The sequence below is a fragment of the Sardina pilchardus genome, chromosome 3, assembly GCF_963854185.1.
Source record: "Sardina pilchardus chromosome 3, fSarPil1.1, whole genome shotgun sequence".
In the NCBI taxonomy this organism is placed as follows: Eukaryota; Metazoa; Chordata; class Actinopteri; order Clupeiformes; family Clupeidae; genus Sardina; species Sardina pilchardus.
In genome coordinates this window covers 8351065-8368739 of record NC_084996.1, presented here as the reverse complement: position 1 = coordinate 8368739, position 17675 = coordinate 8351065, and the positions used below count along the sequence as shown (strand labels likewise).

The window sequence follows — 17675 nt, the reverse complement described above, 5'->3', positions numbered from 1 at the left end:
TTTACGTTTTTATTTCTGAGCAACTCGTTTCGCCATGCGCTTCCTCAGGAGCCTAAGTCACTAGCACCCAACGACCCAACTTAACTGGCTGTGCAAGGGGATTTTGGATTTTTTATGTTTTATTATTTGTTGGTAAGCATTTATGCCTCTTCACCTTCTGCTTTCTTCAGTTGTACTGTTCTTTCAATTTTCTGTAAAGCATATTGAACTGCCTGGTGTTGTAAGAAATGCGCTATACAAATAAAATTGCCTTGCCTTGCCTTGCCAGTGTCGTGCAGTGCTACACAAGCCACCTTAATATGGCTGATCCTTTAGAGGAGGCAGACGAGACTAAATGATCCACACTGATTCATTGTAAGCTGCTCCTATTTTGCTGAGAGAAACGTTGGACGAGTGCTAGCATTCTTTCACCTCCTTTTCTCCAGAAAAGCAGATTGAGCACATGCATGAGATGTGTGTGTGAGAAGCATCTGACAGTATGCACGTAGTGTATGGATACATAGCCCAGCTGTGTGTGTGTGTGTGTGTGTGTGTGTGTGTGTGTGTGTGTGTGTGTGTGTTACAAATCCCCCTCCCTAAGCTCTATCGCCAAACCAATCGCCTCTTTCCGTTGTTCCCTGAGGGGAGGGTGGGGGGAGCTGATGAAGGTACTGCACCTCAGCTGATCTTGGGGAATCAAAACAACAAAATAAAGATTGAGTCAAACGGGACAAAACAACATGTTATACAAAATCATAGAACTTTCTTTCCCAAGTGGCGGGAGGAATTCTGGAGCAGAGGAAGACTTGTCTGGGGAGAGCGCGAGGGAACGAAGAATGGGAGTCACAGGGGAGATGAGAGGAACAGGAGAGGGGAGAGAGGGGGTGGCCATTTGGTTACGTGATCTGGTTCTTATTTAGTGTTTCCTGTCACCCCTTCAGAGAGAGGGAGAGAGACTAAGGGTAAATAGAGAGAGAGAGAGAGTATATGTAAGTGAGTGAGAGAGGGAGGCAATGACCTACAGATTACAGAATCAAGAGCAGCTGTGGTATGCGTTGCCTAAAAAATACAGAAAAAAATACAGAAAACTGAGAGATTGGGTGTTGACAATGAATCCAAGATAAAAGTAACAGCATTGTTATGAAATGTTTATTCACTGTTCACTGTACACAATACTTCTCAGAGAAACGTGTTGTTCTGCGTTTCTGTATTAAACTGCAATGTTACAATTATTGAAAAGTGGCTCTTCATTGGACTTTTTTCAGAAGTTTTCTGCATTTTCACAGACTTTCAGCCAAACTGATCTTCAGAAAGAGTTTGGTGAACCACATTCATATCAGAATAGCAAGCAAATCTGTTGCTTTCAGCTGAAATCTCATGAGAAAAACATATTGCAGTCTGTAGGCCATACTTTAATAAGCAGATGCACAATTTTCACACTTAACACACAGAATTTGTGTTGAAGGACCTTTAATAATGACTGGATTTGCACAGCTTATTATATTTACATTGGTGTGTGACTGATTTTCCTCCCAAATGCCAGCACCCATCTCCAGAGCAGAAATACTTGAAACTAAAACACTGGGTTCAATTAACAGTCAAGAAGCGTTCCCAGGAACTTGAGTTCCCTTCAAGAGGGTGTGTGGATGTCAAGGACAATGAAGCTCCTTACAGCCACAGCCAACTCTCAGGAGAAAGCATTCACTATTCAGCATCACTTGATGAAACTCACATTTTGTCAATGCAATGTTTTTCTTTTTTAACAAACCAAAACTGGAATAATATATCCATCAAGATCAATAGTTGTTATCAAATGTGTATTATACAAATGAACAACAATATAAACACGTTTATACATTTCTACATTCATGACAGAAAGGCAATTATGTAATTCTATGTATCAGACTAAAACAAAACCTTATGCATAAACATGACAGAATAACTCAAAACATTGCTGCTCAAATTCACATATTAATTTTCTTTAATAATGTCCTTCAACATGAAACCCATACACAGTATAATACAATACATTATGGAGTTGGTGGAATGAGTAGCCTATAGTGTCCTGCGTTCCTGCGATAGATTTGGGTCTTTCAAGAGGAGTTGTAAAGACATAACTGTTCAGATAACACCTATTAATCCATTTTTAGAGTCGCATTGATTGTTAATATTACTAATTTGCTTAAGACACCGTAACAATTTAACAAAGTGTCTGCCAAATTGTCTGCTGTTGGTCGGTATGGATGCTCATATCGATATAGTTATAGTTATCTTTGTAGTTATCGATCCTGGTGTGAACAACCCTCTAGTCCAGATTGTAAATCCTGAGATAACAATAAAACCAATCAGCCTCATTCAAATTTCATGACTCCTTCAAACCCATGATAAGTGAATGGGTCCAGTGTGGGTGTGCATTGGTCATTCTTCAGGCAGGCCATCTTGTTGTACTCACAGCTGTTTTCGGACCCTGGTTCAAAGTACACCCCATCAGGTGAGTGAATGGATGGGTCCTCATCAAAATAGTTGTGTGGTCTCAGAATGACTCCACCACCATTGCCAATGGTGACCGTGTTTGGAATATCCTCTGCATGTGGAATGTGCAGGAAGCCTGCAGTCACCCAAGCAACGAGATCCTGAAGGACAGACCAAGTGACAAAGAGCAACATTAAAGTCGAGACATTGTGTCAATGCCCTAATTCAGCTGTAGTCACTGTAAATCTATAGAATATCTAGACCTAGACTAGGTTAAATGGGATATCTATTGCACATTTCTCCCGGTGTAATGAGTAAAAAATAAAAACTTGTTTTTCACATGTGAAATAAAAATCTGACATCCTGCTAGATGACCACATTATATGAGCATGCCTGAAGAGTTATGAGTTCACCTCTTACCTCATTCACAATCGACTCATCATCAGCAATGAATTTGCTGAAGTCTACTACAGGCGACCATATATCATTCTGGCTATAGAGACTACTACTGGTCTGCTCTTCATCTTTGTGCTTAGTGATGGCCACCTTGTACCTAAGAGAGGGAGGAGGGAGGGAAGGAGGGAGAGAGAGTAAGAGCGAGAAAGAAACAAACCAACAAACAAACAAACAAACAAACAGAGAGAAATATTCCTATTGGATGATGGGTGGGTTTGGCACCAGCCCTGAAATGTGAGGAGAAACTGAAAAAAACAACAGCTAGCAGTAGTGAGAAGACGGACTTCACCTGGCCCAGGACATGGAGCGTTCCTCTGGCTCGCTCTCAGGCAGGTGCTCTGCCGCAAAACTGATCACCTGGATCTTGTAGGAGCGCTGGTGTCCCCACTTGTTTAGCTGGTTGCTGGCCACATGCAGGGAGCGAGGCATGGGTTTGCCATGATACAGAGCAGCCTCCTGCTCTGTAGTCAGCTGCTTTTCCACCAGCACGGGGATCTTGGCCTTCCGCTCCGAGGTCCAGGGCAGGTCCATCTCTTCATAGGTCATGTCTTTGGTCTGGAAGACGTTCTTCATACCTTGGATGACAGCAGGATAATAACGGCATCAATAAGTGTGTGCAGTTCATGAATGATCTGATGTGAGAGGTAACTGAGGTAAGGTCTTGTTTCACCACTTTCCACTTCTGGATTAATCTGATAGTTGAATCAGAGCACACAGCCATGACAAAGATTATATTTGTGACTGCGAGTCTATTGAGATCCTTCATATGCAGATACTGAAACTCAGCTATGTGTGTATTCATGCAACTCCACTCTGTTTATGATATTATGAATGTCTATGACTCTAATGATGAACCTATGAGTATTCATCTGCATATTCACATTCATGGATATATATGCATGACTTGTTTAACTTGGAATAACCTGTAATAACCAATAACATGCACTAATCTTAGATCATGTTTACTACAGCTGGGTCCAGATTGAGCATGCAGCCAAACTAAATATTCACAGGAGAGATGAGACCCACGACACTCCTGACAAAAGGTTCCATGACAAATTGAGACATTCTCACAAACACACAATTATCCACATACAATTAGACTTTCAGATAAATATTGTATGTCCACGTCGTAATACGTACAGTAAGTTACTCTTTCACTTCTCTGACTAATAGCATGTAAGGATTGTGTGTGTGAGCTAACACTGGCAAAAAACTATGAGTTAAGTCCCAAGACACTTACTGATCTTTTTTATGGAATGCTAGACTAGCCTACCTCATCCCGCAACCCATCTTGGTAATAAATCTGTCTTCTAGAAACCAGATGCATAAACCTCAGGAACACCACCTGGTCAAAGCTGAACCTAAATAAAACATTGGTATAATGTTGTAGGGTATCATCATATCTAAAGAGACTGCACCTTTGTGTGGTCATTTTTGTAACCACCTGTCCATTCAGAGCATTTTTATGTAAGACATAGTTGGTCGAGAAAACGTTTAGCATGTTCTTACAGAGAGGGAGTGGTTTCGCTGTGAATTAATGAATGGCTGTAACTCCTTCCTGAATCCTGACTGGACATTAGGAATGCCATTACGCACATCAGTGTCCACTACCAGCAAGGTTATTTGCAGTACTTACCCAGAATATCTAGGTCAACTTTGAAGTTAATGAAGTGAGTATGGACATTTCCCAGGGTATTTTCTGCGACCTGGTGGCCATGACGCAAACTACCGTCAATGATGAAAGACGATGATATGTAACCAGTGGCATGCACTCTGGCTTCCACAGACCCGCTCTGGTAAAAGATGAAATCCCAGACATAGTCGTAGTTCCCGATTGCAGTGATGGATCTGATAATCAAAGCACTGTTTGCCAGCCCTCCATATTTGTTGTGAAAAAAGTCAGAGAAGTGCCTGCGTAATGGCCTGCCTATATCGTGCTCGAAAACACAGATTGAATTTCTGAACCGATGTGTCTGATTCGTGTCTATATAACGGTAAGTGTCTACGTAGGTAGCCCCATACGGACAGTCCACTCCACGCACCAACTCGTGCGCGAAGCGACCGATGCCAATACTTGAGTCGAGGAACTTGGTGAGAATCATGCCAGGGGTTACTGAGCCGTAGACAGACATCGCCTCTTGTACACTAAGTTCATATGCAATTCTCTCTCCTTTGAATTTAATATCAAACGCCCGCATGCCGGTGAGAGAGCTCAGTCCAAACGCAAAACTCCACTCCATGTACATAACCTGGTTACCCTTAACACTGAAGCGTTGACCTTGATGATAAGCTTGCTGGGGGCCAAGACCTGTCGGCTTTTTTCGAGGTTTTAAGGAGGCATAGTTTAAAATGTCCTTGTAAACGATTTTGGTTAGAGTGCCATTATTGTACGATTCTTTCAATTCGTCAATAGTGTTAAAGTATTGACCATTGTAAAGCAATTTCTTTAATTGCCACTGGGATGGGTCGAGGCTTTGGTGGTTAATCAACACTTCGAAACCAACTGGATGAATATACATTCCGCTCATGTCCCGAAAAAAAGATATCCATGTTTCTCGGTCTCCCGACTTTATCCCACGGGGCATCCCCTCAAATGGATTCAGTGGCTTTTTATCGTTGTAGTCGAAACTCTCCTTTAGTATTTCATTCAATTTCCCAAACACCTCACCGTCAAGGAACTGAAAAAGTTTCATATATTCACCAATGGTGACAGGGCGAGCGGTTATTTTCAATTGAGTCTGATTGTACTTCTCCTCCGTCACATCTCGGTGGGTGAGTGTCCCTCCAATAGGTCCCACCACATATTCCTTAATATAGCCCAAGGAGCCGTGGAATACCACCACTGATGCTTCCCTCGTCGGTGCAGAGGCACGTTCATCCAAGTAACGGAGCGCATCAGCTTTCTTTGGGAGCACTACGTCTATCAAAAAGATAAAGTTCTCCTTAGGCTCTGCTGTTGCAGAGTGTGATATGTCCAAACTCTTCTGCCCCCACATGTAGTCCCGGACTTGTTGGTATTCATCCTTGGACAGGTCTGCAAATATCTTACTGTGGTCATTGTGGTTATATTTCCAGATGTGTTGGTTATTCTGACATTTAGGTACTCTACTAGAGTTAAGACAAATGAATACAATGTTTAGGATAAACGAAATAAGAGCGAGCAGAATTAACAGGCATTTAGCCAGCGAAGCAAATTGCGCGACCATCTTAAAAAGGGTTCTTGGAAAGTGACGGTTTGGGAGAACGTGAGAGAGTTTGGTGTAGCGCAAAAGGCGGTAGATGGAAGTTAAGCCAAAACCACACCCCATCCCCTACGTGTTCAGTAGCCTAAGTGCATCATTTGGAGATCTTAAAAACAATGGCCAGCATTCGCACAAGTTTTATTTCTGTGATTATGATAATGCCTAGCATTTTTGACATTTTTGGGATTATCTCCCCGGTTTTGGTCTCGGACATTTGGTCACTTTATGCTATTCGCAATTTACTGCATGCTTAAGAAGATTACGAGCGACAGGGACAGTGTGGCAGTTTAACCCCCCAATAATCAGAACTGGCTAGTATAATTTCTCATACACTGAAAACTGGCCAATCTGAACTCACTTTCACTATTTAGCTAATGAGTTTTGGTGAACAGTTGAACCAACAAAGAGGGTTCGGAGAGCTTGAATTCATGGATGTATCTACCTGGATGCCATCACAAATATCATGTAATCTGAACAAAATATATATATATAGCCTATTTGGAAACACCCAAAGGCCTATATTAGAAAATGAAGAGTAGTCTATCGTGGAAATCTGCTTTCAAGTAGAATAACTCACATGTTCACAATTGAACTCTCATCACATCAGAGGACCTGACCAGCGTTTGAAAGCGTCATCAGACGTTTTTCTAAATAAGTCTAATTTCATATAGTCAATATTTTATTAATTAGTGTGCTTGCTGCAAGCAAAGCACACTATTGTTATCCGTGCGTTTCATATTATTTATCTTAAGTCCAACTTTTGTCTCCCTATCTTGTCCTAGGGATTTGGAGCTAGAGACGCCGTTCCACCTCTCACGCGTGCGTCCTGATGGGAGGATGGTGGCTTGTAGCCTATACAGCTTTTTGATACGCCTTGTCGTTCTCCCGTTATTCCAGTTTTTCCGGTCATTTTTTTCCCATAGGAATGAATGGAAAAGCAACTTTTGAGCGCTGATGCCCACACATTTTTCCACCTGTAGCCCAAACCGTAAAACATAAAGTCATGAAATGTGGTACGCTGATAGAAGAGACTACCTTGATTGACACCACCAGGTTTCATGCTCGCCGCTCTCACGCCCTAGCGCCACCAACTGGTCAAAGTTGGAAAACACGTTAATGTCCGTAACGTTTGATCCGTATGGTCGATTTTGATAAAACTTATACCGTTGGAATCCTCTGACTCAGCTGATTCCAACGCACTATGTGACGTAATTTTCCGCCATGATGGATTTTCCACCATTTTGAATTTTGTCCAAAATCAAAGTAAAGCGACTTTGGCCGCATAGTTCCTCCGATCGTCATGAAACTTGGCACGCGTGATCTACAGACCAAGGCGGATCAAATGCCTCGATTTCGCCTTCATACGTCCAAGCGTTCGCCTGTGACGACCAATTAAATTCAGCGAGCGAAGCCGCCAAACAGGAAGTGTGCCTATCTTGGAAATGCTGTGACGTATGAAAGCCATATTTGGTGGGATGACTTGAGACCCCATCCAAAGCACCCTCAATAAATTTGGTGTTATTTGGTCTTTCGATGGCTTTATAATTAGCAAAAGCGTGTGTGTTGGCGAATGTATACTGTTAAGCAGAATAGCTCATCTTAAATTGCTTAAATAATGTCAAAAGGACATTCCAGAGTGATTTAAGATACAATGTTGATATTAAAAAAAAATCAAAGTATGCCAATTCTTGCAAAAGGAACTGGCACGAGTCCCATTAGGTAGTAGCTTTTGTAACACCCAGCTGCGTTACACCACAACATTTTCTCCCTGTATTTGTCTGAACTAACTGACTGAGATGGTCCGCAACTGAACAATGCACGTGATCAACTTAGATTGTCGGCAACGATGTCTCATCCCGAGACTGAGAAGATCTTATACGACGCCATGGCCTCGAGAGGCAAGTGCGGACTTAAGCCCCATTCATGCTCAACGTAAAATACGGATACGGATACGTGTGGAGTGTTTCAAACGTTCATTCCGTTGATTTCGTCCGTAGTTTGACACGAAATTGAGGGGCTTATGATTACGGATGAAACGGATGAAACGTTGCAATACCGAGCACTACCACACGAATACCACACGAAAATTGGGGGCGCTATGCATTCACACGTAAAATACGGACGGAGGTATGAATACACCACCGGATAGAACGTGCGTACAAAATACGGATGTAAATTGCCACACGTTGAGCATGAATGGGCCTTTACACGTTGTTATTCTCCCTGGATGTCCAGGTGCTATTTATAGTGGCAATCCCAGGAGCTTTCACTGTGACGGTATTTCGTTTTTGACAATTTGTAATAGTTTCTCTTCGTAATGAATTACTATGTAGGAGATTGTAATGATTACAGGACATCGTTTCGTATATTTGTGATGTTTTGAGATTTTATTTCTTGTTATAGCCTATAGCAATATTGACTTCGAGCATTCTGGGTAAATCACTCCCATGTCGTAACGTCGCTTGTTTTCCTATAAGTTTCGTTTTCTGATGTGATGATGAGCAGACGTCTGTGCACTAAAAAAAGAGATAATTAATTTACCCTTAGACAATTCCTGCAGTTATCCTGAGTAATCCAGTCCTTGACATTCAGAGATGCGATCATTGACGAAAAGTAATTAGTTGATGTTTGCATCGAGTTAATTCACACTGGTATGCAAGAGGTTTGCTAATAGCCTACTACACTTAAACTTGCTCCTGACATGATTTCCATGAAGTAATATAATGTAAGTGTTCTCTGAAATTATAATACTTCATGTGTTTAGCTTAAGAATCTACTGTTTAGCGTTTCTACTGTTGTAAGGACGTAGTCTAGCTTCTCTGTACCAGAGACGGTTGGGTATTTAAGTATCTTTGTCGCTTTGGACAAAGGCGTCTGCTAAATAACCATAACCATAACCATAACCATAACCATCTTGCTCTGTTCTAGAATCTTTGGTCTGTACTCTTCTTTTGTTGAGGTGTGGTTGCTTAGTGACGCCCTCTCGTGCAGCCTCATGTTAGTTCATTGTTAGATCTTGTAGTATTACCACAGTGTTGGAGAAGTTCATGACGTTAGCTTTACAGATATTAATAGAGTGAGACTGCCAATTACCTTAAGTTGAAGTTGTGTGCGTGTATGACAACAAAAGTAAGTGAACGTAACCTTCGGTCATGTGTATTGGGAGTGGGATGTATCCTTCACGTTGATATGCAAGGACTTAGCATGCTAAGCGGAGCATTAGCATTAAGGGTTGAATGAAGCCTGTATGTTAAAGTTTACTTGTGTGAGAAGTTGTGCTCATAGAATGAGAGATAGCGATACAGTTTATTTAGTGACCATATTAATGACAGTTTATTTGGTTCTTTACAGACAACTATACATTATAAGTTTATTCATGCTGTTGTATGGTGGAAGAAAACTCAATAAAGAAACTAAGGAGAAACTACTGCTTCACAACCGGTGTTCTAACCAAAGATTCTAGGGCTCTATGATCTTTGGTTCTAACTGACGCCACCCAAGCAACACAATCCATCAATCCATACAGTCCTTTAGCCCCATAGACAGTAAAAGATAGCCCTCATTAACAATCTCCGACTGGAGGAAGTTTGTACCTGTGCGAGTTAGCGCTATTACACAGTACCTTTTACGCCGCTAGATGGCGTAATTGACCACATAATAACTGTAGTCACGAACAAAAAGGTTTCTTTTCTTTCTTGAAGGGGCGTTGCCGTTGCTGTATGTGTGTGCTGGCTTACAATTCAGTTTAATGAGCTTAGTATTCAATGCATTTCTGTATGCTGCAGATATATTATATATCTATATAAATAGCCATCTACCTATATTTCTCTGTATGTATGGAAATCCTGAATGTCTCTGCTGGAACAATACAAAGTTAAACCCCATCTCTTCTCCGTCCTATATTCTAACCGATATACCATCCAGTAAAGTGCCACTACCCTACCCGAATCAGTGCAAACATATAACCTCCCAATAATAATAGTAATAATAATAATTAGGTAAAAATAATAGTTTCAGCTTTAGGGAGAAATCTCAGAATTCCACTCCAGTTAAGGAAAGTGGGAGCTATGTTTTTAGACTCAGTAGGCAATCTTATGTGTGGAGACTTAAACTGTGAAGTTTGGCCCACTTATTGTATAGCAGTTAACAATTCTAGGTTCAATTAATTACATCCAACACAAAGTGTTATAGAAAGTATTACTGTGTGTTTCATTTAACTATTGTTCATGGTAAACATTTAATTAATTTAGGCTATGGGTGGTATAGGTGAATTATTACCACACAGTTACTATTTAGAACTACGTAATCCTTAATTGAGATTTCATTGAAAGTGATAGGTTGAACTTTTAAAAAGGGGTTTAAAAACTATTTTTGTACTTTCATTTTATTATGTCATACTGAACTGAATTCTAAGAGTTAAAAACAAAGGATACAACAAATGTTTTGTGATGGTTGCATTGCATAGTATTTCATTTAGGATAAGCTATATCAAAGCAGGTAGAAGTAACTGTAGCACTTGACATTTCTGAGGATTTACATATTTCCACCAGGGCAGTGGTAAAGACATTCTTCAGTGGAGGCACCACCCTAGTTAATCTCGCTATCAACATCGTCTTACCTTTTCTTCTGTTATTACTATTCTTTAACTTTATGGTAGACAGTGAGTCCAGCAAATTGAGAACCTAGGATCATGTTAATGTTTATGAATGTGACTCCAGTATATGTTGAGACATAAGGGTGGAAAAATAGGTTACATTTATATAATGCAAATGATTAAGTTAACAATGTCATTGAATATGTTGTACAAACAAGAAGAGCGAAATGGTAAACTTTTAAGAAATCATCATCCACATCATAGTTTGACGCTGTGTGGGGTTATGGACTTGACAGTTTTGCATGGAATTGCCCATACAGTATATATATATATATATATATATATATATATATATTAAGATTTGACACATTGCAGTTTTTTAATGCAGGGATTATTTATAAATCAAAGAATTGTGGGTAGATGTAGGTGAACTGTGCAACATGCAGTTTATGGACAAGAGGCAGACGTAACACACAGATATTTGGGTTTGAGGGGGTGTTGTGTGTGTGTGTGTGTGTGTGTTTGTGTGAAAGTCTTCGTTGCTGTTGCCGTTGTGGGTCAACTCAGCAACATGCAGTTTGTGGACAAGAGGCAGATGTAACGGACTGATGCTTCTGTTTGAAAGAGGTGTGTGTATGTGTGTGTGTCTGTGTGTGTGTCTGTGTGTGTGCCTTGTTGCCGGTGTACAGTATTTCTGAATATGAATGCTGTCTGGACAGGAAATGGCATAGCTTTTATCACATGCAACCAATCCAAAATCGATTTCATATTCAGAAACGTTAACCAGTAACAGCCTGGTTGCTTTGACATATCAACACCAAATTTGATCCTATTACACCATTTGAACAGGTGAGTCGTCCTGTTTATTCTCAATTTGAGGCTATAACACATTGCAACTTACTCAACAGTGAGTAAACAGCAGATGTTCCCGCAATACTCCTAACATTACTCGTATTTGTTCTAGAAACATGCCTAGTTCCTTAGGCTCCTTCCTTCTTTCAGTGGTTACGTGTTTCATGCTGGCTACACGTGAACAACTCACACATAATTCAACACAAGGTCTACAGACCTTAGAGGTGTACATTTCATTTCCATACATCAAAGCGTTCGCCCATGGCAGCCAATGAAATTCGATGGCGAAGCCTCCGAACAGGAAGTGAGGTCAAATCTCAGAAACGCTTTGAGGTGTCAAGACCATATTTGGTGGGATGATTTTGGACACCATCCAAAGTAACCTCAGTAAATGTGGTGCAATTTGGCCACTAGGGGGCGTCGCAATTAGCAAAAAAGCATTTTGTCTCATTCGGTATCTCTTTACGTCTTTGGGATGACATCCACATTTTTACATTGGAGGTGCTCTGGGACATACCACTGATGAACCTAGGCAACCCTTCACGTCAGTGTAAGAATTCGGCAATCGAGGGCAACGCCGCCAAACTCGAAGCAGCTTCGCGTCTTGGCCAAACTTTGGCGCTTTGACCTGAGGGCGAGCCGTCGTGTCCCCTGCTAGGCGCTGGCGCGGCGCGTCGGAGCAAGCACACTTCGCACTTCCCACCGGGAAATGCATTCTAGTTATATTTGTCTTGATGGCTAATGAGAAGTTTTTTCAATAGTGTGATCGTATTTATTGTGATATTTTAATATTGTTTAACATATTTATTCTTGGTCTAGGATGATTAAATTCACTTAGCCAAGTGCAACAACTAATCCGTCTTAATGTGCTCACTACCAAAAAAAACCCATGTAGGGTTAAGTTGTAGTGAGAAATTCCACAATGTATGTTTCAATCATGTGTTTCACTCATTTGCCACCCAAAGTCTTTGATCAAGCCAACCCCAAAAGACCTTTCATCAATCATGAGCACGCGCAGGCCCTTTGTCACTGTGAGTACTCATGATTGACAAGGTCGTCTCTTAACACAATCACTGATCAGAGCTAGTTTCATCTGACGCATGCACTGGTGCCTCACGTAACAGGACATGGCCGGAGATGGGCCTCACGTGAGACAACGATAGGAGGATCTCAAGAAATGTATTTAAGCAGAACAGTTTGTATCTTGCATTGGGTTGGTATGGTGGCGATGCTGGTGTATACATTGTATCAACTCCCGGATCCGTTGCAATAAACTCGAGTTTCGTCTTTGCCATCACTCGGTTTGGATTGCCTCCATTTTGTTGTATAGTTGGTCATTTTTTGGACTACAAAGTCTCCCTCCAAAGGCACTTGTCTCCAGGTCCATCTTTGTAAATATGCACCATGAAAGGTTAGAACACTTCCAAAATAGCCCATTGGAAATAAAAAAAAGTGTGAAACATCATCATAAAATAATTTTAATGTAAAATAATTCTTAAACCTTAAAACAAGACTAAACAGCTCAGTGTGTGAAAATGATATTGGGTGTGGTCAGAAATACATACTACTTTTTTGGTTGTTGAGTTACTTGATTTTTGACATAATCATTGCATGTGCAGCATCCCATTCACACTTTGTCAATTACCAGTATTCTACAACTATTTAACAAGAGAGTAATTTGAAAACTGGTCAGCTACTCACACAGACATGCACCAAACACACACAGAGTCGCACACACACACACACACACACACACACACACACACACACACACACACACACACACACACAAAGAAAAGGAGAATAAATTGCTCATATCGTTATAGCTACAGTATAGTTATCTTTGTAGTTATCAATCCTGGTGTGAACAACCCTGTAGTCCATGATAAGTGAATGGGTCCAGTGTGGGTGTGCATTGGTCATCCTTCAGGCAGGCCATCTTGTTGTACTCACAGCTGTTCTCAGACCCTGGTTCAAAGAACACCCCATCAGGTGAGTGAATGGATGGGTCCTCATCAAAATAGTTGTGTGGTCTCAGAATGACACCACCACCATTGCCAATGGTGACTGTGTTTGGAATATCCTCTGCATGTGGAATGTGCAGGAAGCCTGCAGTCACCCAAGCAACGAGATCCTGAAGGACAGACCAAGTAACAAAGAGCAGCATTAAAGTCGAGACATTGGTGGGGGTGCTGTGGCGCAGCAGGCTACAGCGCCGATACCATGAGCGGGTCCGAGTGCCCACGGGGACCTTCGAATCCGGCCTGCGGTCATGTCCCGATCCCACCCCATCTCTCTCTCCCACTTGCTTCCTGTCTACTCTTCACTGTCCTGTAACAATAAAGGCAAAAGGCAAAAGTGTTTTCTATTCTATTCTATTCTATTCTATTCTATTCTAAAAAGGCCAAAAATATATACTTTAAAGTCGAGACATTGTCTCAATTCCCTAACTTACTTCAGCTGTAGTCATTATAAGTCTATGCAGAATATCTAGATCTAGGCTAGAGGTTATATATAATATCTATTGCACATTTCTCCTGGTGTAATGAGTAAGTAAAAAAGAGATGACTACATTATCAGAATGTCTGAAGAATGAGTTATGAGTTCACCTCTTACCTCATTCACAATCGACTCATCATCAGCAATGAATTTGCTGAAGTCTACTGCAGGTGACCACATATCATCCTGGCTATAGAGACTACTACTGGTCTGCTCTTCATCTTTGTGCTTAGTGATGGCCACCTTGTACCTAAGAGAGGGAGGAGGGAGGGAAGGAGGGAGAGAGAGTAAGAGCGAGAAAGAAACAAACTAACAAACAAACAAGCAAACAGAGAAAAAAATTGTTATTGGATGATGGGTGGTTTTTAGCCTAGCTCCGCCTGACTACATCTGCTCAATTTCATTTCTCTTTCCTTCTCCGACTGGTATACAGTAGCTTGATCCAGCTTAGTTTACTCTGGCAAGTGCATCTCCGCCCAACGAGCGAACAGAGGGCGTTCCCAAGAGCGATTACATTCAAGTTTCAAGCCTATCGTTATCGTTGTGTCACCCGTGGATATCATACATCATTACCAAACGTTAGTGATTGAACTCCGATTAATTCAAAGTTCAGACAAGTCTCCACAAACCAGGAAATACATTTTTGCCAATGGATCTAGGCCATATACTCTCTGCGAAGAAGAGGGGCACCAGCCCCGAAATGTGAGGAGAAACTGAAAAAACAACAGCTAGCAGTAGTGAGAAGACGGACTTCACCTGGCCCAGGACATGGAGCGTTCCTCTGGCTCGCTCTCAGGCAGGTGCTCTGCCGCAAAACTGATCACCTGGATCTTGTAGGAGCGCTGGTGTCCCCACTTGTTTAGCTGGTTGCTGGCCACATGCAGGGAGCGAGGCATGGGTTTGCCGTGATACAGAGCAGCATCCTGCTCTGTAGTCAGCTGCTTTTCCACCAGCACGGGGATCTTGGCCTTCCGCTCCGAGGTCCAGGGCAGGTCCATCTCTTCATAGGTCATGTCTTTGGTCTGGAAGACGTTCTTCACACCTTGGATGACAGCAGGATAATAACGGCATCAATAAGTGTGTGCAGTTCATGAATGATCTGAGGTGAGAGGTAACTGAGGTAAGGTCTTGTTTCACCACTTTCCACTTCTGGATCAATCTGATAGTTGAATCACAGCCATGACAAAGATTGTATGTGACTGTGTGTCTATTTAGATCCTTCATATGCAGATACTGAGACTCAATTATGGACACACAGACATTCAGCTATGTGTGTATTCATGCAACTCCACTCTGTTTATGATCTTATGAATGTCTATGACTCTAATGATGACCTATGAGTATTCATCTGCATATTCACATTCATGGATATATATGCATGACTTGTTTAACTTGGAATAACCTGTAATAACCAATAACATGCACTAATCTTAGATCATGTTTACTACAGCTGGGTCCAGATTGAGCATGCAGCCAAACTAAATATTCATAGGAGAGATGAGACCCACGACACTCCTGCCAAAAGGTTCCATGACAAATTGAGACATTCTCACACAAGGGAAATGTAGTGGAACATATTGGATACAACAAAAGAAACACAATTATCCACATACAATTAGACTTTCAGATAAATATTTTATGTCCACGTCGTAATACGTAAGTTACTCTTTCACTTCTCTGACTAATAGCATGTAAGGATTGTGTGTGTGAGCTAACACTGGCAAAAAACTATGAGTTAAGTCCCAAGACACTTACTGATCTTTTTTATGGAATGCTAGACTAGCCTACCTCATCCCGCAACCCATCTTGGTAATAAATCTGTCTTCTAGAAACCAGATGCATAAACCTCAGGAACACCACCTGGTCAAAGCTGAACCTAAATAAAACATTGGTATAATGTAGGGTATCATCATATCTAAAGAGACTGCACCTTTGTGTGGTCATTTTTGTAACCACCTGTCCATTCAGAGCATTTTTATGTAAGACATATTTGGTCGAGAAAACGTTTAGCATGTTTTTACAGAGAGGGAGTGGTTTCGCTGTGAATTAATGAATGACTGTAACTCCTTCCTGAATCCTGACTGGACATTAGGAATGCCATTACGCACATCAGTGTCCACTACCAGCAAGGTTATTTGCAGTACTTACCCAGAATATCTAGGTCAACTTTGAAGTTAATGAAGTGAGTATGGACATTTCCCAGGGTATTTTCTGCGACCTGGTGGCCATGACGCAAACTACCGTCAATGATGAAAGACGATGATATGTAACCAGTGGCATGCACTCTGGCTTCCACAGACCCGCTCTGGTAAAAGATGAAATCCCAGACATAGTCGTAGTTCCCGATTGCAGTGATGGATCTGTTAATCAAAGCACTGTTTGCCAGCCCTCCATATTTGTTGTGAAAAAAGTCAGAGAAGTGCCTGCGTAATGGCCTGCCTATATCGTGCTCGAAAACACAGATTGAATTTCTGAACCGATGTGTCTGATTCGTGTCTATATAACGGTAAGTGTCTACGTAGTAGCCCCATACGGACAGTCCACTCCACGCACCAGCTCATACGCGAAGCGACCGATGCCACTACTGGAGTCGAGGAACTTGGTGAGAATCATGCCAGGGGTTACTGAGCCGTAGACAGACATCGCCTCTTGTACACTAAGTTCATATGCAATTCTCTCTCCTTTGAATTTAATATCAAACGCCCGCATGCCGGTGAGAGAGCTCAGTCCAAACGCAAAACTCCACTCCATGTACATAACCTGGTTACCCTTAACACTGAAGCGTTGACCTTGATGATAAGCTTGCTGGGGGCCAAGACCTGTCGGCTTTTTTCGAGGTTTTAAGGAGGCATAGTTTAAAATGTCCTTGTAAACGATTTTGGTTAGAGTGCCATTATTGTACGATTCTTTCAATTCGTCAATAGTGTTAAAGTATTGACCATTGTAAAGCAATTTCTTTAATTGCCACTGGGATGGGTCGAGGCTTTGGTGGTTAATCAACACTTCGAAACCAACTGGATGAATATACATTCCGCTCATGTCCCGCAAAAAAGATAGCCATGTCTCTCGGTCTCCTGACTTTAGCCCACGGGGCATGCCCTCAAACGCAAACAGTGTCTTCTTATCGCTATAGTCGAAACTTTCCTTTAGTATTTCCTTCAATTTCCCAAACACCTCATCGTCAAGGAACTGAAAAAGTTGCTCATATTCACCAATGGTGACAGGGCGAGCGGTTATTTTCAATTGAGTCTGATTGTACTTCTCCTCCGTCACATCTCGGTGGGTGAGTGTCCCTCCAATAGGTCCCACCACATATTCCTTAATATAGCCCAAGGAGCCGTGGAAAACCACCACTGATGCTTCCCTCGTCGGTGCAGAGGCACGTTCATCCAAGTAACGGAGCGCATCAGCTTTCTTTGGGAGCGCTACGTCTATCAAAAAGATAAAATTCTCCTTAGGCTCTGCTGTTGCAGAGTGTGATATATCAAAACTCTTCTGCGCCCACATGTAGTCCCGGACTTGTTGGTATTCATCCTTGGACAGGTCTGCAAATATTTTACTGTGGTCATTATGGTTGT

The 17675-nt window shown here is 41.7% G+C and overlaps 2 protein-coding genes across 2 annotated transcripts; both read right to left on the bottom strand.

Annotated features, from left to right (window-relative positions):
- Nucleotides 1–1098: 1098 nt before the first annotated feature.
- aoc2 (amine oxidase copper containing 2) lies at nucleotides 1099–6149 on the bottom strand. The gene is made up of 4 exons (XM_062531636.1): nucleotides 4547–6149; nucleotides 3197–3482; nucleotides 2872–3004; nucleotides 1099–2612 (listed from the first exon to the last, which is right to left on the bottom strand). The coding sequence occupies exons 1-4, from the start codon at nucleotides 6114–6116 to the stop codon at nucleotides 2331–2333; spliced, it is 2271 nt and encodes a 756-aa protein (XP_062387620.1). The 5' UTR covers nucleotides 6117–6149; the 3' UTR covers nucleotides 1099–2330.
- A 7220-nt stretch (nucleotides 6150–13369) lies between these two features.
- Nucleotides 13370–17258, bottom strand: LOC134076063 (membrane primary amine oxidase-like). The gene is given in 5 exon segments (XM_062531067.1): nucleotides 13370–13732; nucleotides 14215–14347; nucleotides 14854–15139; nucleotides 16246–16617; nucleotides 16620–17258. Coding segments are annotated over 5 exon segments (1647 nt in total). The 5' UTR covers nucleotides 17194–17258; the 3' UTR covers nucleotides 13370–13450.
- Nucleotides 17259–17675: the final 417 nt, after the last annotated feature.

Coding starts and splice junctions, on each gene's coding strand:
- aoc2 (XM_062531636.1), bottom strand. CDS start 6,116: ATGGTCGCGCAATTTGCTTCGCTGGCTAAATGCCTGTTAATTCTGCTC. Junction 3,483..4,546: donor AGTTGACCTAGATATTCTGG/GTAAGTACTGCA, acceptor CTGTCATCCAAG/GTATGAAGAACGTCTTCCAG. Junction 3,005..3,196: donor CGCTCCATGTCCTGGGCCAG/GTGAAGTCCGTC, acceptor TCCCTCTCTTAG/GTACAAGGTGGCCATCACTA.